This window comes from Harpia harpyja, chromosome 23, assembly GCF_026419915.1.
Source record: "Harpia harpyja isolate bHarHar1 chromosome 23, bHarHar1 primary haplotype, whole genome shotgun sequence".
NCBI lineage: Eukaryota > Metazoa > Chordata > Aves > Accipitriformes > Accipitridae > Harpia > Harpia harpyja.
Window position 1 is genome coordinate 2,683,594 of NC_068962.1, and position 23,974 is coordinate 2,707,567.

The following is a 23,974-nucleotide window of genomic DNA, read 5'->3' on the forward strand; positions in this document are numbered from 1 at the left end:
AAGTGAATATTTATGTACAAGAACATGGAGAGAGAGAGATGTGGTGACATATATAGATATGGAGAGTCAGAAATAGATTCCTTGGGTATGTATTAAAGAAGAGAAAAATTCCTGCAGCTTCTTCTGAAGCCCTGGGAAGCCTCCATAAAAGTCTCAGTAGGGTAAGCGGGGTCTTCTCTTGTCTGCGTTCATTCAGCTCACGTTCGTTGCTGCTGCATGTGCCAAGACCCTCTGGAAGCCGGGGCAGCACAGGCGTGTGGTGACACTGGAGCACAGGCTCCTTGTGCCTGCAGGACCCAGTGTTGTCTCTCGCTGTTACCGGCTCCAGCACAGGGCTGAGAACTGCGCCTGGTGTGCCTCTACAAGCGAGCAGTTACTTCAGGTTCCGATCAGCAGTTTTTCCCCTAACTTTCATTGCTGACTGCGCCAGCGTCAGCTCTGAGGAGGTGTAGGGGTCGGGTCCCTGTTGGAAATGTGTCAGGTGATGCCGTTTCCCTGACAAATGTTGGTTCCAGAGACAATGTCTGGCGCAGGCTTTTCAACTTCTCCTGTAGTCCAGTGATCTGAACAGGTTCCAAAACCCCAAGTCATGACACTTTGTGACCCTTAGAGAGGTTCTGCAAAGGAACTGGCTGCTAGGAGACATCTGCATTTTTTGCATCATGCTATTCAGAGAAACAGGAGACCAAGACATGGGAATTTCTGTTTGGAATAGTAGCTCGTGGGTCAAAAACTTACTAAGTTGGAGCAAGGAATGTCAGGAGCCACCTCCTGAGGATAGCATGGGCATACGAAAGAGAAAGCATCAGGAAGCAGAGTGTATTTCAAAGCTTTTTTTCTTAACAAAAAAACAAAAACAAAACCACCCAACTTCTTTTGAAGCTTTTTTGAAGAGGTCCAAATTGCCTGTGGTACTGCTCTGCCTAAATAAGGTTTTGGTTGATTCAGGACTGCAGAAGGGAGTGTCTGTCTATCTAGGATCCACAGCCTGGAATTGTCTCCTGAATTTAAGTGCCAGCTGCTTTTATTTGAAAGAGCAGGGCTTACTGTGTAGTGTAAGGGTAGTGGGGTTGCCTGATTTTTAATGCAGTAACTTGACAGTAAAAGGCTTTATCTGGGAAGTGGAAGTGGCGTTCAGTTCTCTGTGGCATAAGGGTGGGTTTTAACATCACTTTTGTAGTCTTCCACATGAAAGGACTGAGCATCAGCCTGTTGGTCCCCTCCAGTATTCTTTTGGGATTTTACAACTGCTGGAAAAATACCAGTGCAATTCTGAGAGCAGGACTTAGGACTGCCTATTCACTAGCAAATTCCATTCCTTTTCTGGCTTCAGATGTCTTGCATTGTTTGTTGCTCACTGATACAGCACCTGTAGAATACATTTTCTTTTGAAGAAGTTGTGGCTTGGAGCTCTCTTAGGTCAAAGACAGAATTGAATCCATTCTTCCATTTGCTGAGTTATTGGACAATTAGTCACCCAGCCACTTAGCAAGTTGTTCTGGTATGTTTGGCCTAAGGGACTTCCTTCTTTTCATCAAATTTAGTGTAGCACTGAAAACACTACACGTTTTATTTAATGTGTTTCTGTTGACGAGGTGTGTGATGTGTGACATAAGACATTAAAAAACCCAGAGGTTTATGTGCTTACAGTATTTTAAAGTCAAACAGGAAGCAGAGTTTGCAGAGCTCTGAGGTTAGGTGAAACTGAAAAAAGCTTTCAGGATGAAAATTTTGGGTTTAGTCACCTTAATTCCAAGTTACTAGTCACCTCTGTGTTGTCTCAAGTTTCCTCAGGACATGCAAAGAGCTGAATGGGAAAACTGAAGGAGAGGTTCTTGAGGACTGGAAGGCATGAACATCTGGGAGAGGGAGGGTACAATGGAGCAGTAAGTATGGAAGTAAGGAGAAGAACAGACACCACAGTGTAGATGTGAATAGGAGCAGATCTGGAGATGAGGAAGGATGTCCCCACAGGACACTTCTGTTCCAAAAGCTGAAAGGGAAACAGGGAAAATTTGGGGGTTCTCAAAGCAGACTGTCTGTCCCCTGAATGAGGAGAGCAATTAATGAAGAGGGTGAATACTGTGAATGCTTGTTTGCTGAATAGCACAAAGTCAGATGAGACTAAGTTAACGTGATCTTTTATTTGAAGAGTAGGTTATAAAGAATAAACTAAAGAAAGTCAAGTTAAAGCTACACTAGAAACTTTATAATTTCAGTGCTTGATTTTGCAACTCTAGCTGTGTTTCAATGTACTTCTGATGTGCTGTCGTGTAAAATATTAATTCCATGTTTCCTAGTCTATCTTCACCAGTCATTAAAACATGTATATTATGAGATCAGATGACAATCCCCTGTTCATCTGCTTCACAATTAAAGGCCAAATTGAACATAGTTTTGCAGCTGGAAATGTGGGTTATTATGCTACTTCAGAGAGAGCTCCAAAAAGGCATTTATACACATAGGCATCATTTTAGTTGGAATTGCCCATTTTTCTCAAAGGCTTGTACATGGGGTGGGGTTGATGGTGGTTTCATAGATTTTCTTTTTTTTTTAACTCCCAGTTCCTGTCCGCCTCTTTTTCCCATTTTTTTTGTCATTGTGACTTGAATACACTCTCTAGTTCCCCTGTGTATGCAAAGACATGGAAAGCCCTGATAGCTGCTGCACAGGCAAGCTAGGAAAGCTTTATACTTGTGGATTGTTCAGTCCTGACATAGTAGTTTTTCTGTGTTTGCTAAATACAAACCTTTCACTCCAAATAACTGGGATTTGATTGTTCAGCAGGTCAGAAAAGGAGCTGTGCTTTGAAACATGTTCCAGAAATCACAAGGTGGAAAAAGATGTAGGAAAATCCTCGATTTTATCACAGTTTAGTTAACTTAGGTGTGTCCTTTTAAAAAATCGAGCTGTCTTAAGTATGATTGCTAGCAAAATCAGCTTTTGACAAAAGGTAGTTTCAGGGTTTTTTTTAAAAAGTATAATTTAAAATATTTATTTTCCAATAGATGGCAGTCTGGCTCAGTAATTTCAAGAACAAAAGCAGCCATCTTATATAAGAGTTTTCCAACTTTTTTTCATTGCTATGTTAAAATCATGCATTTTTAACATGGTTGATAGTACAAACTGCTTCAAAATAAGCACTTGCAATTCTTATAAGAGGAAAATTTATTGAACATCGTGGCATACATTTAAACTAAAAACATCAGGGCTAAATTTAGAGGTGTATTATAACACACAGGTTACACATCAAGTTTGTATTCAAACAATCTGTGTGAATCCAAGAGCAAACAAGAAAATTTAAATAGGTATGACTTGCAAAGCAGTGATCCAGAAAAATTGTGTCAGGAAACTGAACAGAAGAATGTCAAAGTGTGTATTGTGAGGAATCTTCCTGAGCTCCTGCAAGTAAATTTCTTTAACTCAGATTCCTCTGTCCTTGGAGTGCTAACTAATGTCATTACTGGTTTCTTGTCAGGTTTGAGGTTCATGTGAGAACAAATTATTCTAAATATAATATAAAAAACAGAAATATGCTGTATTTATTGCAATGTATTTGCTCATTGTGTTTCTTAATTTAAAAAAATTCAGGAAAGAGAAATATGGGCATTTTGTCCATGTAAGCAAAAATTTCTGTGGATACTGGAGAATGTGCTACTTATTTGCTTTGGACAGCCTGGGATTGCAAAACAAAAACCAGGGTATTAAGAACTTCTAAGCTTCCATATGTGTGTGTATGAGTGTATATCTATATTTGCAAGATGTACATATTGGATACAATACTTCTTAATCTTTCCTTTCATAAACTTGTTATTTTCTTTTAATGATTTTTTTCTTAAAATTAACTCTTAAAAAAGCTTCATCTCATTCTGTGTTCAGTCCTTCAGAGTGAATTTGAAAAGTGTTTTCATTTAGTAACAATAACTATTCTCCATATTTTTGGCAAAGTCATGAGAACTTGAACTAAAACTGATTTTAAAATAATAAAGAATCTGCCATATACACCTAATAAAACTGAAGCTCTAAATTGAAGTATTTTCTTCAGGTCAGTCCCTTTAATCTTGTGTACTAGGTGGTTGCTTGCAATGTTTGCCTTTACATTTATGCTATTGTGTTCACAAGCATAATACATAAACTACATTATTGATTTGCACTTGCAAGTGCAATATCTTGCTGTCTTTGGATATGTGACATGAGTTTAAAGCCATAGTTCCAGAAAGTGCTTCTGGGCTTTTAACAGCAGACTATATGTTAAAGGATTTTACTTAATTATCTGGAATAAATACTGAGAATCTTAAGTTATAAGGTGCCCCTATTTTTTTTTGCTTACAGAATAAAACTGAAGATAGTAAAACCATGTAGGATTAGAATGACTGCACTACAGAGGGATTTCAAAGAAGTGGCAGCAGTATATCTGATTAAATTTAATGTGGTTATGTAATAGATAATAAAGGCTGGCAGCAGTAATTTAAATTTGAACATGAAGAAAGGTTCTGTGTAGTCTCAGGAAAAAGATTTGGATTTCATCACAGGCATATAAATGTCAATTTCTGCTTAATTCTGTCATCCAGAAAGGAAAGTTGATACTTATGTACATTAAGAGAGAACAAAAAAACCCCAAAACAAACAACAAACCAAATCCAAAACCAAACCACAAACACCCTTAAAACGTCTTATTAACATTGTTGAAAACAGCAATGGTATGTATTCAAAGAGAAGATTCACTTTTTACTCTCTTATGTCAGAATATTAAGAAGATGAGGTTATATAAAAGCAGTAAAACTATGATCATGTTTGGCTTATACATAAGGGGAGACTTGAAAGCATAGAATTGTGTGTTTTCAAAAGAAGATGGCTAAGAATGAATATATTAGAGGTGAATAAAATTTATGCATGGTCCTTTAGAAGTCAATTATTCTGATTAATTTTTTTTCTCTAAGGCAAAGAACAATTATTTTTGATAAAAAGCACACATATAGAAAAAGAATTTTTTTATTTTACAAAGTAATAACCACTGGAATTTGTTGAAGAATTTTGAGGTAAACAATTTAGTAACATTATTCAATAATACTGTTGTTTGGTTTTAGTTTGTGGGGTTTTTTTAACATAACATTTAAACAAATAACGGCTGGGCTTGAAATATTATAATGGCTAAGAGTGACCAACTATGCTGGAGTAAAATGATTACTATCTTGGATCAAACGTGGTAGCCTTTAACAATATCACACACTTGCATATAGGCATTATTGACAGAGTGAGGCAAAATTTCATGTGGCAATGATGATGAGCAAGCCAGAAGTATGTACAACGGCTGGCTAATGAGGATACATTAAAAACACGTTCAGGAACAATTTTGGTTACTTATTCATTAGGGAGTAGTAAGACAATCAAGGCCTGATTGTTTGGGTCTCTATGGAGAGAAGCAGATAAATTTTAAATTATTTAATAGAGTAACATTTATTGAATTTGATAATACAGCTTTGCTGTATTTTACAGGTATTTATGATGTATTTAAAAAAAAAGAGAGAATTGTACTGAGAGTCAGTGTTTGGAATATTGTTGCTTTACAAAGTTCCTCTTTATAATTGTGATAGATAATTTATGTATTGCCAAATTTTGACATTGCAAGAATTTTGTATTAAGCTGCTCTTTAACTTTTATACCTAGTTCAGTTATGAATCTTATTTTGCAAGCATATACTGACTCTTATTTCTGTGGGAAGTAAAAATATGAAAGCCATCTCTCCCAGGATATGTAAACCTTACTTTTTAAGATTCCCTTGTTGCAAAGGTCTACCCACTCTCTGAAGATAAGATTATATAACTTTAAAAATTGTTTTTAAAAGCTACCACCCAACTAAAACCCATCTGTTAGTCCCAGTTTCTAATGCACACAGTGGTATTTCCCACTGAGAAGAGCTGTTGTTGCTGTTGGTTTTTTTATTAGATATTTCTAATGTGACGTCCAGTACCAAGGATCCACTTGGTCAATATAGAATGATAGACTTGCTATAAGCTACTTTACAAAATGATTTCTAACTTCTATTTAAACATGAGCTGGTTATTGCAAAGAAGCAGGGGGAAATGTACCAACTTCATACAAATTTTTATCCCTTCTGTTAGGTAGCTTACCTAGCCAAGGGAAGTTCAGACATTTTTAATATATCCTTCCCTAGCCTAGAGTTATTAAAATAGATTATTTTTTTCTATCCATAGGTTATGCTATGCTTCAGTGCAGTTTTGTAAAGATTTCTGTGTTAAAGGGATCCTAACAGCAGCCATTTGGAACTCTGCACAGAATAATTTGCCCGGTGGCATGCTTCATAGCCAACTAAATTAGCCTGCAGCTCTCTGCTGCTGCGATTTCTGGTAGAAGTATTGCTAGACAATCCTCCGGTGTGCTGCATAGACCTACCCTGTGAGACAGTCAGCACTTATTTAGGAATATAAAATCCCAAAATATGACAACACTTACTATGATTTAAACTACATAGAGTAAGGTATAACTAGGGGAAGGTGCTGGCCAAGCCACCAGTTCATCTAATCTGCATTAAAAAGTACCTACTCCTTTTACACCAGAGTGATTTTCTGGAATATTTAACTAGTCTGTGCAATTATGTATGTGTGTGGCAAATTCCTTGACTATCGGATACTTGCAGGAAAATAGCTTACAGACAAATGAATCTCTCTGCTGTTATGTGTTTAGCTTGCACTGGTGAATCCTAAATGTATCTAATCCTTTTGCTCCAATCTGTCACGTTGTTTACTGCAATGACCCTATATCGCTATGTTTTGCAGAACATGTGCTGTATGTACAGGCATTTTCTTCTATTTGCTGACTATATGCTTCCATTTATTCTTATATAGCAAAATCTGACAGAGTAGAAAAGAACAAATAGTTTGTGCACACCCTCCATAACTTGTAATACTTCAGACTTGTTCTTTCTTAAAGCTTTCCTTTTCCTAAGTAATCCTAGCATTTTCAAGTTTATTTTTTATGTAAATCTTGCCATGCTACCAACCGCTTCACTTGCCCTGCTGTGGACTCTTTCATCTTAGCTAAATCTCTTTCACATAAGGATCTCAGATATGGGTGTAGCATTTTTTCCATATAAAGTAATTATAATATAAGCTTTTCAGATCAAAGAGCTTGTTTGTCTTTATGGCTATAAAGCTGTATGTAAATTCAGGGTGCCCTGGAAATGATTAGTAGTGTTTTATCTAGTCAAGAATCCTATTGGATAGCTATGTTTTATTAAATTAACCACAGTAGATTTTTGCTTTTTTTCCCAAGGACCATTTTAGTTCAGAGACTGTTATATGTTGTAGTACTGAGCACATATGTAATTTGAAGACCAACCTCTGTTTCATTATACTTAGATGAGTACCAAAGAAATCTACTAATCTCAACAGGATTAGCCAGGATCTGAGGACTCTATCAGAACTGATCTTGAGATCATCTTCCCAATATGAAGTATATTTGCTTTAATTAAATCTTTTTTTGTGCGTTATTCAGTGCTTCAGAAAACCTTCTTTTTCATTCTGATTTGTGCCTTTTTTTTTTAACATCCCTGAGCTGCCTGTGCCATTGTCGACACCATTGCTAGGCTTGCATAGCAGAACACTTGTCTCTTCCATTTCTTCCATACCCTCAGTGTCCATCATCCTGTGAGTCTGCAGCAGTGTACAACACGATGTCTGTTTTTAACTACAGTCTCCAACTTCATTTGGTCTCTTCTGAGAGCATTTCAGTCACTTCTGAAGAACAGAAAAAAAAAGATAATACCATGAGATTTCCACCCAGACAGGTGATTTTGCAGTATTAACCTCAACTCTCTGTTACATTATTACAAAACCAAATCATCAGGAAGACTGATGACTTTTGCTATTACCAGGATATTGATCATCAGAGATGTTTTTTTCAAGCCCTGACCTTCCCTAGAGGTCTGCCAAAAATTTGTCACAGACTCCTGCCCTGCGTTTCCCTTGGGTTTCTTCTCTCCTCAGACTTTTCTCCAGTGTTCCAGCTAGAATCAAGTTTTCAGCTTCTCCCTCACAAGAGAACAAAAAGTTCTTTTCATCATGATCTTCCTTGGTTTTCTTAAAATTCATTTTCTCCCTGTTTGATCAGAGTATTGCCAGCATGGGTGCTGAAATACCAAAGCTGGGGTCCAGCTGCCTTAATGTTAAATATCTCATGTCACTGTGGATGCCCAAGGTGCTTTTTGTGTGGGGCTAACACGGGTGCAGTCATTCCTTCATGAGCAGTGATTAAGGGTCAACAGCTACTCTGTAGTATCTAAAATGACGCTGGATGCCTATGCTTGGCAGCTGAACTCCACCATAAGCCCTCAAGTCAGGTGCATAAACTTGGCATCTAGGGCTGTTCTGGGCAGCAGCCGAGACATCTATGTGGGGCTGGCAGATGTGATAAAGGACTTGGAAAGTCACGGTGTTCTGGAGTGGCAGGTAGGGGCTAGGCAGGGTGCCCAAAGGCAGGCACTTCAGTGTAGAGGCAACTTAATCAAGATCCAAATGTCCCTCTGGTAGATTGGCAGTGTTAACATTAAGGATTGAGAAATGTTTGTGAAACTTTAGTACTCTGGTTTATCGCATTTGAGCAATAGAGTATGTAACAATGTATGAGATCTATAAGGAATATGAAGGACTTCTCCAACATTTAAGTACGATTAGATTTTAATTTCTGAAAACATACTTTTGCTCTCTTGAAAAATTAGTTTTGATCATTTGTAAAAAGCCTGAGCTTGAATATGTGGGAGACTTATTTTTCACAGTCATAGTAGATGTTTACCTTAGGGAAAGATAATTGAGTTAAGGAAAGGAGGAGAAAGAATGCTTTAAAACATACTCTTTCTATCCTGTGATCTTAAACAAGGAATACATCATTCTAGAACTTTTTAGCTTTTGATGTTTCTGCATGTCACAGAGGTATGTATTTCTGTAATATTTCTACAACTCTATCACTCTTGTCAGCAGGTACCAATGCAGGTTTGATTGTGTTTTTAATACATAGTGACCTTAAAATAAATGAGTATTCTACCTACACAACAGGATACAAACCGTAGAGGGGAAAAAAAAAATCTTAAATATCTTTTGTATGTACTTAAAGTCAACACTGATTTCATGTCTACTCTATTAGTATAAGGATAAATCATTAAGCTTGGAACTGACAGTAAAGCCTGATGATCACCATCTGATAGGAAATGCATGAGAAGGGAGAACCATATGGGTATGTCTCTCAGTTGTTTTCTGTAGTGAGGGGAACAGCATCGTTTTATTCCTATGGTGTAAACAGAAGATGGAGCCTACTAATCCATCAGAGCTATGTGAACCCCTACAGGATCCATTAAGGGGTAGAGATAAGTGTAAATGTATGGTTTCACTATATCATATTCTATGATTCTTTTGAAGTTGAATAAGTAGGTACTCTCTTAGCCGCAGCTGTCCCAGTTTCCCTTTGCTGCTGCTTAGTAAGAGGTATACAAGTAATGCTAATGGTAAATATTCTGCCATAGTTCACAGGGCAAAATGACCACCCATGATAAGTTAATAAAAAAGAACGCTTTCTTTAAAAATTTAGTAGCTGAAATTAGAACATTGGGCAACTTGTTTAGACTACTTGCTTAATTTCATTTTTATTCTATCCTAATGTCAACAAGCACATTTATTTTATAACTGGCATATAAAAAAGATTAAGTATTTTTGTCCTTGAGTCTTGAAGTATTGACCACTCATGACAGACTTTCACTGTTGGCCTTTCTGCTGGCAGACTTTTTCAGTCCCTGTGAATAAGCTCAGCAAGTAGAAAATAAATAGCAGAAAAATATATTGGACCAGATTCTTACACCTCTATAAAATATAAGGTCAGGAGTAATTCAGAGTTAAGGGGCAACTGCCTAATATTTACTATGAATTAGAAATGTTTGCCCATGGAATTAACACAGATCAACACTGTGCTATAACTGCACCCCTTAGCTTTTCTGCAACTTCACTATATACTGAAACCCTTGGCAGAGTTCAGTGGTGTAAGTTTTTAAATTGACATAAGAAGCAGGAACCAGGCTTACTTGACCATGCATGCATCTGTTTTTACACCAGTTTCTTTGCTTTTCCAGAGGGATGTAAGAGTTGAATGATTTATACCATTTTTGATCATCTATTTTCTTTTCTCTTGGCATCTGTCCTTCCTAAACTTATTATAAGTTTCAGTTTAGTGCCATGAGGGAAAATCTTGGAAGAGGCTCTTCAATTTTATTTGCTTGAGTAGTTATTTGAGATTGAGCAGTTTCTATTAATACTACTGCTATTATTTCTGTTGATATTGGTGCTCTGCCTAATATCTCTGCAATATGAACTGCTCACAGCCTGCAAAGAAGCAGCCTCAGCACTGCCTGTCAATCTTGACAAAAATAATATTAAAATGTAAAGATGTTTGGTTCCTATGCTTGTCTGTCTTTTAATTATTAATAGTTGATTCCTTATGGGTATTGGAATATTGACTACCTTGCCCCTGTCTCTGTCCAAGGTGCTGTTTCCTTTAAGGAATCTCGATTTTAACAGATCACTTATTTAGCCATAGGTACTTCATAAGAAATAGAGTGTTACACAGGAGTTATAGACGAAGGCATGTTACTGACTTGTTTATCTGTATTTTACAGGACCTTTAAGACACTATATGATGACTGGCTGAAGAAAGAATTTAAGTATTAGCTCTTCAGCTACCTAGGAGTATGTCTGGAAAACAACATAAAGGTGTGCTTGTATTGCGGTAGATCTATACATGTCTATATGTTGAATCTACCACAGCCAAAAAGAACGGTACAGATGAGGAGACCAACCACTGTCCTAAATCTTCTGGTAGTACTGGTTATTGAGATGACTGCAGTGAAGTCACTGTTTTAATTATGTACGACAGGAAAAAGCAGCAGCTTGCAGTATGTGAGCTTCACCCTGGCAGTTTTTCCTACCAGCCATAGCAAAACCTTTGCCTTCCTAGTGAAGATGATTTTGAATTCTACTTCCACTTGCCATGTAAACCAGGCTGCATTGAGAGCTGTTGTCCAGCTGATAGTATTCTGCATCTCTCACAGGGCGGGGTGTGTGTGATCCTTTTTTCTATTGGCTCTAGAAGAGTCTGAGCACTTGCATGTTTTTCTGAGATCAAAAGGTAGATTACAGTCTGACTGATCTTTTCCAGTTAGGCCTTCAATGTCTATAGCCTGTCAAGATGTTTCAACTGATTGTCAACATTCTACTGTGTTGGTTTTATATTATATTTAGCACTTAGGTGACAATATGGCAAACTACTAGCAATTTGTTACTGATGGATCTGTGGATAATCTAGTACAAATGTTCTTCAAGGCCTTTTTGATTATCCACTCTTAACCAGCATTCATCTTCAGATGACTAATTCAGTGCTGTATATAGTTCCTCGTTAGATTGGCTTTGTCTATTCAGGTATGATTTCTCTTATGTCCTTCATTAAGCCAACAGCAACTTAATGGGATCATAACTGTATTTTCAGTAATACACTTCTACTGAGAATATGTATGCTAAATAAAAAACAGTGCACTGGAGGAGTAATAAAGTGGTGACTTCTGCCTACTCACTTACCACCTGATTTTCTCCCCTTCTTTAATTTCTGTTCCTTCTGCTCTATTTCATGACAAATAATGTATTTTCTATAAGTTTCATCATTCTGCCACCCACTTATCCACCCTCTCTTTCACAACTTTAAAAAAGAAAAATGCATGTTATACAGCTGATTTGCTTTGCAATTACATTGCACTGAGTTTTTCAAATGTTATATGATAACATTCAGATAGTATAGGGATGTTAAATACAGAGATGCCTCTGTAGTTATTCTGCAAGCAGTATTTTCTTTGTGACATTTAAAGCCAAAAAATGCTGGTCTTTACTTTGAATTATATTTTTTTCTTTTATGCAAAGGTAAATATGCTTAAGCTTTTAATTCTATTTAATATTTCCAAAAATATTAACACTTGATTTTGCTTTTCTGCAAGCTCCTATACCCTTCATTATCAGTCTCTTCTTTTTCAACTGGTACATGAGTTTTTCACAGTGAGTCACATTTAGGAATGAGTCATGTGCATATTGATTCAGGGAGACACATAAGCCTGTCATTAACATGAGAAATCCCATTAACTTAACTGGAACTATTCGTGTGCTTAAACTTCAAGACTCAAAAAAAAAAGTTACCAAAATCCTGCATTTTTGCGCAGCCTACATTTGTGTATACCCTTCCTACAAACTTGAACCAACTTAGTTCAAATCTACTGTGCCTGTGGGATGGAAAGGCATCCCTAGAAATACATTTCTGTAGCATAGAATGTCCTTGCAGTCTACATGGCTTGCTGGGTTGAATTTTGTCTTGGGCCTTTATGCTTCAATGTGCTAAGTTCTTTTTCCTTGGTCAAGCAAAGCACTGACAGTGCTCTGGTAGTAAGGACTTGAAATTGATATGAAGTGTGCAAATAGTCTGATTTATGAGTATCAGGTACGTGCTCAAAGTTAGATGAGTGCTTAAAACACAGGTTTGCTTTATTTGACCTAATGTTAAGAGGGAGAAATTAATTTGGAAGGCAACTGAATCCTGTCCCAAACACAGGTATTGGGGTGGAGTAAATAAGTTGTGGAAGTGCCTATACTTCCATGCATTAAAGACAACTAGTTTAATCCATAGATTAAACAAATAGCTCATATTAAATGCCTAGCTTTCAAAGAGTTCAAACTAGTTTAAAAGAATGATGTTGTAAGTGCTTTTTGGAATCAGGGCAGTGCATATTGCAGCTTCAAGCAGCTAACACTTCATCCTGTTAGTTTTACACTGAAAAGCAAATGCTGTGTATGCTTCCTAAGATACTTCATGAAAATTCTGTAGGATCCATCTACTATATCATTCTTAACAAATACCTTCTTATTATGGTTAAATTATAATTACTAAAAGCACTTAGTGTTCCATTCTTTACAATTTTTTGATTTATTGAATTCTTGAATTTTCTGTCATTTGAAAATCTTCACCCACATGGCAAAATTAAACAGGAGTTAGAAAAGAGTTGAAGATTCTTACTGAAATACGTTGAGATCTCTTTAGCTTTGCACTTAACATATACTTACAAAATATCAGATCACTAAATATGAGTGTCCTAGTAGTGGCTTTTATATATAGATGAAGTTCTCTTCATATGAAGATTACAGCACTCAGTTCAAAAGTTTTTGTTTAGCGAAAAATCAATTGGCCAACATCAACCTTTTTAGTAATAAATGGCAGTCTGTTGATCGGCCATTTTTAATTTTATGGTTATTTTTTAGCAAATGAAAAACTATCTTAAATCTTGAAAAATATTGATTCCTTTATCGATGGAAGAAAAGGTTTGTTTTTTTTTTTTTAGCTTATGCCTGGTATTTTCTGATTAATAGCTTGTTACGTTTTTAAATCCTAGAACTTTTGTCGTATCATATGTATATATGCATCCTTTTAAGAGAGTAGTGCAGAGATTCAGCATTGTCTTCATTGTCATTATTTGTTACATGTAAGGATGAATTAAAGAATTGAAATGTTTGAATATTCTGCTTTGAATACACATTCAGATGTACTCATTCATTTTATAATCTCATTTTTACTTGCAATTTTGACCTTATTTAGTGTGCATTGTACTTGCCATCTAGTTCCAGGGTATATTTACTGCATACTGTCAGTTCCTGCTCTGAAGACAGAATGATTAATTCCTGGGGTGCTCACCGTCATAGGTGTCAATAGCACTTGCCCACTGAGGGGCAGTAACTACACGTTCATGTACTTTTCATCACGTATGTGAATTAATCATGTTTGCCTAAAGTTAATACATTTTACTGTTGTTATATATAGTCAATTACTGTGACTCTGCTAACTTCAAGTTACAGGAATTTCTTCCCAGGTTCAAACATTACTGGTCTTGAGTTCAAAGCGTGTGACTGCTTCAGACAAGGGTGTTGTTTTTTTGTTTTTTGTTTTTTTTTTTTTACAGAGCCCCAGTCAGAAAATACTATCACATGCAGCTTGGCTGATGTGCAGTGGTGTAGAGGTCAAGATTCTCCCTGTCTGGGACTGCTAGCGCTTGGATTTTGAGAGCACTTAGTCTCAAATGCCGCCGAAAAAGGTGTCACAGTATCTCATGCTGATTCCTGATGTAGCCCGGCACTTTGGCAAACTTGCCTTCACAATTTCAATATAGCCAGCAAATAAGGAACACAAACTTAGTGACCATCTCGGAGAAGTTTACGTGACATGCCCAGCATCCCACTGGGATTATGGCAGAGGCAGGTACAGAATACGCTTCTCCAACATTCAGCTGCTTTAGGTCCAAGGCCATCCTTGTTCTCCTGGTATTCCCTTGCTGAATACAGGAGGTGCAATCAAACTTGAACCAGACTCATTGCAAATGAAATAATGAAAGAAATGTAAACTAGGAACACATTTGTGAAAGAATGGCTGCAGGGGTGCAGCGTAAGGTGAAGGGCAAGATAATGAGGATGGGAAAGGGAAAACCACCAAGCAGGGAGAAGGCCGCCTTGGGATATACAGGAAAGGTGTGCCCAGGCCACCAAAACGTTTCGCTGTCCTTTGTAAGATGTAGCGTGTGTCTTCACACTGAGGCTGCTCCTTGTCAGGACCCTTACTGAATCCCCAAAGGGTACATTTGGTTAACGTAGGGATCCTGCTGTGGAAAAATAGCAACTGACGGTGTTACATTTCTTGCCCAAATCCTGCTTTTTCTCTTCTGCATCCGTCAGGCATCTTCCCTGGGGAGCAGCCTGGGCAGCAGCAGGGGGAGCGCTGAGAGCGCAGGAACCCGTCCCGGCTCCGTGGTCCCTGGCTGGGCTGCCACAGCTGCTGGCAACAGCTCATCCTGCTCATCCCGAGTTATAGGGGCTGTTCAGGAGCAGTTTCCCTCTCTGTTAGATTTTAGTGTAATGTAAAATGAGAATATTAGACAATAGGACTGTATATTTTTTACTTCTATTTCACGAGATAATTACATATCCTTTGGGCCAGGCAAAGGAGAGGTAGAGGCACGCCTCTGTAATCCAGCTGTTAGGATCATATGAAATATTTGCGTGGTCCTATGTCTGACAAATTATTTCTTTGGAAGAAACCTCCTACTGACTTCATTGTTCCAGACTGAGTGGTAGCATTTAGCTTACCAAATGTCTGGTTGCTTTTTACCTTCCATAAGCAGAAGGAGATTGCCTTCTGGATTTTGTCTTTGCCGCTCCATTTCAAAAAGCTAATTTTCTTAGTATGTCATATGCTGCAAGATAAAAGAAAAGTTAACATTAGTGTCCAGAAGTATGATGCAATAGCAAACAGTAAAAGTCCTATTATTTTACATATTTACCAGTTTTGCTGGTGCTGTCTTGCTCTAGTGGGTACTGTCTGAAAGGGTATTTGTAATATTTCTGCGAGGGGATGATAGCTCTGAAGAATCAGAGATACAGAAAGTAAAGAAAGACTTTGATGTTTGGTTTTAGAGTCCACTGGACTACTATAGGAAAGTCTTCTCTGTATCCCGAAATGAGGGAATTAAATCACATTTTGCCTAGCAATGGCTGCTTACCAATGCCAAGGAGGAAAGCAGACTAGTTTTTAATGAAAACCTGAGAAAAAGAGGGTATAAAAGGAAATAAGAGGCTTTGTATGACTTACTGTATTCATAGAGAAAACCTGTCTACATAATGAGGTCATATGGTAGTCAGGAAATCGTTGACATCTGTGAAAAGGAAAGTGAAAACTTTATGTATGTTTTATACACGGTGTAATGAGCTGTGAACTTGGTAGCTTTAAGTAATAGTTAAGATTAAAGGTGCTCTCTTTCCTGTTGACTTTTAAGAGTGGAACAGACTTTCTCTGTGCTTTTTTTTTTTGTCTGTACTCATCATTCTGTCTGTTGCTAAATATTGGCTTGTTCTCTTAGACCAGGAGAGAGATGTCAAGTTACTGTGATAGCCAATCTGATGTACATACATATTCTGGGAGAACAAATAGCCTGTTTATAAAGTATTTTTCAGTCTAAAGTATCCTGCTGGGCAAATTTTGCTTTTTGTGTAGAAGGAGACATGAAGAGGAAGACTTCCATACCTAAATTTTCAAAGACATAATCTAAATGCTCATTAGGTATGAAAATCAGAGGTGATGTGTCAGGCCCAGTAGTCAGAGGAAAACTTGCCACTAATTGTAATGGTCCATTGTCCTTATGCTAGATCTTACTACTCCCTTACTGCTACATTATTAATCTGTCTTTTTTTATACATAGAGAAATTATATTGTTAGTCTCTTACTGCTGTAAGCAATTTTTAATACTTAATTCAGTGTTCCAGTAAAAACCAGAACTTTTATTAAATCTTTTATTCTGTATCAATGTCTTGTGGTTTCCCCACCACTTTTTCCTTTTTACATATCATATCTAATATCTTTTAAGGTTTTCTGTCTGTTTTCTGTGAGGATATGTGACGCTTATACTCGTGTCTCTTCTCGCTTAGGCAGAGTTGGCCTTTTTGAAGCTTAGTGTTACAGTTTATATTGACTTCACCATTTCACAATGTCAAATTCAATTAATTGAGCAACTGTGATCTAGGTGGCATTTTCTAAATACGTTTACTTTTTGGTTTTTTGAGTCAAAACAGGCATGAATAAAAGGTTCTTGATTGTGTCTATTTTTCTTAAGGTGACAGAAATCTCTTCCTCTCTATTTATTTCTTTTTTCTGAGAAGTGGGCATAAATAACTTCGGTTTCACTAAAACTCTCCCTACAGGGCTATTTCAAGGCTTCCCAGCAGCGCACACAGAATTAGATTTTCATGTCCAAAGGATCTCTAAGGAGGCAAAATTAAATCATACAACAGAACAGAAAAATGGGGGAGTTCTGGGAAAGGAATGAAGGCTGGGAGAGAATAGCAGGAACCTGGGTGGTCTGGGTTGGCAGTTTTATGGGCTTGTGTGACAATCTGAGGTCCCAGGGTTGACTGTAGATCTTTCTGTATCTCACCAGTCTTCTCCAGCTGCATTCCTCTCCCCAGGGTATGCAAACCCAGTCTTCCCCATTTGGGGCACTTCTGACTCTCCTTTCTCTCATGCAGCTATTAACTCCTTCCCTCCTCTTTGCAAATGCAGCTCTCCCTCCCTGCAGCAACTCCCACTTATCCCTTTGTGCCTGTTGGCTGGGAAGAACTGGTCTTCTGGCAGCGGGGATGGGTGAGAAAGGCGATAGCAGTAACTGTTTCCTGACCCTTCGCATGCATTTCTCCTAATGCTTCCTTCTTAGTGCTTTATCAGCAGCAGAAATCTGGGCAAGATGACAGGAATCAGTCATTTAGTATAAAAAGAGCCAACCCTACTCTGCAGTAGTCAGTAAATTAGCCTGTATTGTGTTAATCCTGGATTGTCTAGTTGCATAAAAGTACTAGTCAATTTATTCCAATAGTGTGTCTAATGAACTCTGACATTGGTCCTTTTTTGAATGATTGGGAGACCTGACTATATAGTATTTCCTGTTTCTTTTCGTTCATATTGACATTAATTTAAATTCCTGTGATCCCCACTCTATCTTAGGCTATTTTTATAAAAAAAAAACTAATGGAAATAATACAACTCTCTTTCATTCTGCTTGTGTATTTTTTTTTGATATGATTTTTTTTCTACTCTGTTCCTGTAATGGCTAAATACTCATATGTTCTCCTTTGATTGAAATGTATTGAATTTCATTATTCATCTTCCTTTAGTTGTGTTGAAAAATTCTCTTCAATATTATGTGTGTGTATTTTTTTACCTTTAGAAGGTACATTGACATTTTTCTGTGACTCTTGTCTTCGTTCACTTACATTGGCTTGTAAGGTCACAGCTAATGTGTTACCTGCTTTCCTGTACTCAGCACTGCTGCAGTTCTTTGCTTTTTGCTCCAGGGGGCAAGAAGCACTTTATTCTCAATACAACAGTACAACAATTCAGAGATATAAAATGCAAACGTAGGGCAACTGCCATGGAAGATGGCGTCATAAATAGAAGGGAAAGACCTGTAGTCTGTTTCGTTTGTCTATGCAAATGCATAGCAATAATAGTCTTTCACGACCCACACTCTGCAGAGTTAACCCAATCCTTTTAATAATCTGTGTAAGAATATTGGTCGCTATAGCAACACATTCTGTGGTACCACTTGACTGTCAAAATAACCTCATGAAATACCATGCTAAGAATGTTTTAGAATTTGATTTTAAAATAAAAAGTAAATAAATCCACCTAACTTTAGAAGATATGGCTAGATTCAGGAAATCTGCAACAAGGGAACAACCATTTTCTAACCGAGGGGAATCAGACTAGTGGTGATGGATATACTGTTTATCTCATCTTTGAGCTGAAATAGAATTTAGAAAATTTTTTTCTGCTGAAATTAATGGTATACCAACCACATCTGTGTATAAGAAGTTAGCACAAAAGTCAAAGATTAAATGATCCTCAGATGTTACACAGTTTGAGTTAGTGCCTGTCTGTGCGGTGCCTTTGCTTGTCTTACAGTTTCCATCAGCTTGTGTTCATCTTCAGAACTGCTGCTGTTTCTCTGCTTCTTTCCCCCCCTACTTTTCCTTCACCTCTGCATTCCCCTTCTTGCAGCAGACTCCACACATTTTTTTTATTCTATTGGCTACAATAACCTGCAGTTAAGTGTTTTTTTGGTTTTGATTTTTTTTTCCCCCTTATGGGCCTCATAGCAGTGCTTTAGAGCTAATGTTACCACCACATTAACAGATGTGGTCAGCTATTGTCTTAAACAGCATTATGTTGATCAAGCAAAAATCCAGCCACTACTGAAAGATTAAGACAAACAAGCATTCCTAAAGACAGCATTTAGTATCTGAATATCAGGTAGGCTGCACAAACAAATGCCAAGCAGGCTAGAACAGCTATTGTGTATTCCAATTTAAATATGGACAAAGAAGATGTGAGTAAAATTTACATTTTGTTGTTGTTGTTGTCAATTTTTTTTAACATGATATTTTAAAAATCATTCATTACTGGCTTAACTTTCCTCCTCCTTCTCCTGAAATCAATAAAAGTTGCCACTGCAATTCATTCAGTTGCGGTGGCCTATCCTGTGTAGCAAAATAACATAAATGAGAACTGTCCGCTCTTCCTGTTTCTGGCTGTCATAGAAAATTAGGATACTGGTTTAAGTGAAAATCAGCATTATTCCCTTATCACTGAGACCAATATGGAAGCCTTAATGCTCATGACTGAGTGACTTTTCCCAGTACCTTTCATCCCTTCTAGCCAATGAAACAAAATAAGACAGGTCATTTTTAAATAAAATTTTTGCCTACAAAATAAGCTAACACATTTATTATTGGTAGATATAAAATAAAAATTGAAACATCATATTTTGATTGAATTGATTTTTTTTTCTGCAAAACCTTGGACTGATCTAGGCAAATGTAATACAGCTGTACTTTTCTGAACACAACAGATAACTACTGAAGCAAGATCCCCTTAGCTTATATTATTTCCTTCTTGGGGATAGTATTTTTTTTTTAATGTTAGCTTTTATTCACTGTGGGATATCCTAAGCTTAATGATGTTAAAGCAAATTTTAAAGTAAAATAAAGTAGAAATTGCCAATTACTTGATAATAAAGAAAATAAATGCATAGTTATAATGTGTATTATTATGTTCATGCATATTTAAAGTATGATTGCAGATGGGTTAATATGCACCTTCCTTAGAAAGTGTGATTTTCATAGAGCAGAATGACAGTTGAGTAGTTACTTTGTATTAAAATAGCAGTTTATCTTTTGGAATTTATAAATGGGAATGTTTTAAGTTCTTTTAAGTAAAACGTTTCTTTACAACATATCACTGTGTTTAATTTGAAAGTACTGTTTCTTTATGTACAGAGGCCTTCTTCAACATGTTTATCACCAAGAGAGGAAGATGATGATGATGCAGGTGAAAATACTTGTGGTCCTTCAGGTTTATGGGAGGCATTGACACCTTGTAATGGATGCAGGAACCTTGGATTTCCCATGCTTGCACAGGTATATGTTTACCTTTTCATCATAAAACTTATTAACTATAGAAGAGCTGCTTAATCTCTTCTCTGCCTTACCTCTTACAGTCATTTTTAGTCTTGCCTTATTCCCTTCAAAATTGTTACCTTCTGTCTTCATTTTAATGTCAAAATCTGGTTTTAAAATTGAATGTTGAGGTTTGGTCATCCTGCTGTAATACTCTTCCAGATAAGTTTAATGTTGAGATTGTTTGGTGTTTATTACCCCCATTTTAGATTTTGTGTTGCATAGCTTTCTCTTCCGATTCCATCTGGAAAGAAATTTTGAAGTCACGTAGTTTCCTTTGGGATAAGTACTCTATTTTTGACTAGCTTCTAATTAATATAATGACATTTCAGCTACTTTCTTTATAGAATTAATTGAGGACATCATGCATAACTCAACTGATGTAAGAATGTAGCCTGAGACTTCTCTTTGAAGATTATGTAAGTTAAAAGACAAGTCCCCAAACATTTTCAAATGCTCATGATAATACAGAGGAGAATAAATAAAAATGGGTAATACACTTGGGCCTAAGTCCCAACAATTCTCAGAGCAGGCCAGTCTGCAGTATCCACCAAGGCATGCCAACAGCTGTGTCCCGAACAAGTGATATTGTATTGCTACAGAACAGGATGATGCTTATTGCTGCTTCTGGGTCTCCCTTGTTCTCTCCCCCCCACTATGGTTTAGCACTCTAATTTCTGTAACATTTTTCCTGCGCTTTTCTTGTAGCATTGAATGGAGGCCTGCCGAACTTCTATTTAGAAAAGTCTGGTTTTTTCAGTTGCATCCTCACTTGGCACTGCATTTAAATAGCTTTGTCAGATTCTCGTGTACCAGATTGGAATTACATATCCTGTCTTACCACACTTTATACACTGTTGCTTTCATACCGTGACTGTAGGTTTTATTCCCTTTAGTCCCACGGGACTTGCACCTGTTTGAAGTCAATGCTAAAGCTTCCACTGCAGTCAATGGCAACAGGATATGGCAACTCATGTGCTTGAATAACAATGAGCACTGTCCTGTCTTTTTATAAGGAGCTTTTATATTCCTTTCCCCTTTCAGTAGCTGTTTTCTACTTCATGCTATCTATCATTTTAGACATTTGGCAAGGTGCAGAGCTGTTGGAATTATCCTGCTTTACAATAGGAGTGCCATAGTTACTAATTCCTCATTTCTAAGAATTTGTTTCAAAAAATATTTCTTAAATGGAACTTTTCTTATTTAAATATGTATCACCTATGGTTTAATTATTGTTAAACTTTCCTATGATGAACATATATGCCATTTTGGAGTGATTTCCTAATTTTAAAAAACATTTTTGTTTTCCTTGTTTGTTTTTTATGTAAGGTATATGTAAAGTGTGTCATAAAACTGAGGAATGCATTTGAAAAATAGAATAAAGTTAGCTTTGTTGGTTGGTCTTTCCTTTTTATAAAGAGAGATTCATTTCAAGAATGATTAAGTTTTAAGACAGTGACTCCTCAATTAGTTTTATTCATTGTACTTAAATTTTAAACTCAACCTTACAAATCTCATCTTTCTTGCCCTGAGAACTAATAAGATTTTTAATTATGGGTACAAAAAAGAGTATAGTCATTCTGTGTTCATTCATGAAATGACAGATCACTTTTCTAGATTGTTTCTCTCCATAAAAATTGAAGACAGTTTTGGGTTTTTCTTGATTTTCTGTTTATGGAAGAAAGGAAAGAAACTAAGTAGTGAAAAATCTCGGAATTACAAACCAGTGAATTCAGTTTATAAAGTGTTGCCATCACTGTATGCAATCTTTCAACCTATTAGCTAATCTGCTGGATCTTTCACATTTACTTCAGAATGCAGCAGAGAACATCTTGTTCGAAGGGATCGAGAACACAAAGTATTTATTTCAATTTTTAGATTAAGTCCAATATCTTGAATTGGTCTAACAAATCATGATAGATATAATCTGCAACAGCATGTTTTTAGGTAAAAGTACAAAAATGTGTTTCTGATACTCGTATCAGTCCACTAACATATCAGAAAACGCAGACTTCATCATGAAGAAACAGTGAGATAAGGGTACTTGACACTATGTCTTAAAATCCATATGCTACCAAAGATACCAAAATAGGGAAAAGGGTCTATCAATTACTCTTGAACACAAATGACAAGTTCATTTTTCCTGTTCTTTTGTACCTAAAAATAGATTTTACAGTAATATAAATATACTGTGTTTACACATCAAAGGAGAACAAACATAAAGATTGATTCTTGGTTTATATGCACAGTCAGAGGTACAATGGTAAAATGCAAGTGAATTTTAGGTGAAATTATGACAGTGTCCATCTGTGACCTAATGAGCTAACAGTTTCCAATATGCCAAAGAAAAGGGCAGTTATCTCCTTGACAAACTTGATTTCTTTATTGCAGTTATGGAAAAAGGCTTGGCTGGAGGTACTTCTGACATGCAGTATGTCATTTCTGTCTGTACTGTGCTGGGAAGTGTCATTTTAGAAAGGGTTGTTATAAAAAGTTCTGTGTAAATTGTTCTGCAGATATCTTTTAAAACCTCACATAGCAGTAATACCTGTATTCTCAGAATAAACAGCTCTCTTTTACAGCCTCACAATTGGTAAAGTTCTGGAAAAGCTTGATGGAAAATCTTTGTGTCTTGTAAGAACTTCAGGGTTCTTAGAAAGTGCCCAATTCTGCATCAGAATGGAGCTAATAACCAGCTTCACCCACCCCTAAAATAAAAAAAAAGCAAGCCAGAGAGCAAGGATACCCAGCTGGATTTTGGGAGACTGAAGTTTTAAATGCTGCTGCTTATTTTAGCAGAGAGTGAATTCCATTTCACATTAGGTTATGATTTATGGTTAATGTGGGGTTATTCTTTTTTTCTGAAATTAGTCTTTTTTAGGGGGCAGAAACTAGAAACTCCATCCTTGGCAAAACTGATGCACATTTTTGTAAAAAATGTTTTCTTCCACAAATGAGTTATTTATATCTGAAAAAACCTTTCTTAGGAAATTCCAGGTTCTATATTTTCTGGCTGTCAGTCAGTACAATAGAAAAACCTTTTTTCCACCTGTATAACTGAATAGCTATCTTCTACAGATTCTAGAACTCCTAATAATCTTAAATACCAGCAGGGTAAAAACAGTTTTGAAAACTTCCAAAGATGTAAAACCCCCAAACTGCTTCTACAGCACTCTCAAGTTCTAGCATTGCAGGCTTCATTGGAAACAGTTTACTCTGCGATGACATGTCTGTTAAACTGAGAGAACGCTTTTATAAATGGTGTGATAGTACTAGACCCTCTTCCATGGATATCCAGTTCTTGTAAAATCTTCCTACAGTAACTACCAAGATTTTTAATGCTTTAATGGTTGCATTTCTGGCCATCATAAAAATGATACTAATGGACAGTCTTCCTGTCCAAGAACTGGAATAAAACAATATGATATTTCTTATATAGCGTTCTCTCAGAGTAGCCACAAAAATAGGAGTTATGTGACAAGGTATAATATTTAGCTGGAGAGATCTCACTATGCTGTAGGTAAGTACTGGAAAGAAAACTGAGATATGATCCTTAAACAATATTTTTGAGTAATGCCAGCTAATGATAAAAAAAGCTGGAAGCATTGTAGTGTCACTATTATTGACCATCTTAAATGAGGAAGCTTTAGTCAAGAGACTCATAATTCAGCTAAATACAGAGTCGGAAAGTTTAGTGGTAGAAATAGCATAATCAGCTTAATATGGACATGGTTAGTTATAGTTATTAGGATGTCCAAAGAAACACAGGCTGCCAGGACAGAGTTCTGCGGATAATTGGGCTGACGCTACGGCTTTGTTTGTGCTCTTGAGGA

General features: G+C 36.7%; 1 protein-coding gene across 7 annotated transcripts in view; it reads left to right on the forward strand.

Annotated features, from left to right (window-relative positions):
- Positions 1–23,974, forward strand: part of ANKS1B (ankyrin repeat and sterile alpha motif domain containing 1B) — a 445,721-nt gene that overhangs the window by 89,462 nt on the left and 332,285 nt on the right. For all 7 annotated transcript variants that reach the window (XM_052774196.1, XM_052774198.1, XM_052774197.1 and 4 more), the window contains exon 9: positions 19,962–20,102. In XM_052774196.1, coding sequence (XP_052630156.1) covers positions 19,962–20,102 — 141 coding nt within the window. The remainder of the gene's footprint in view (positions 1–19,961; positions 20,103–23,974) is intronic.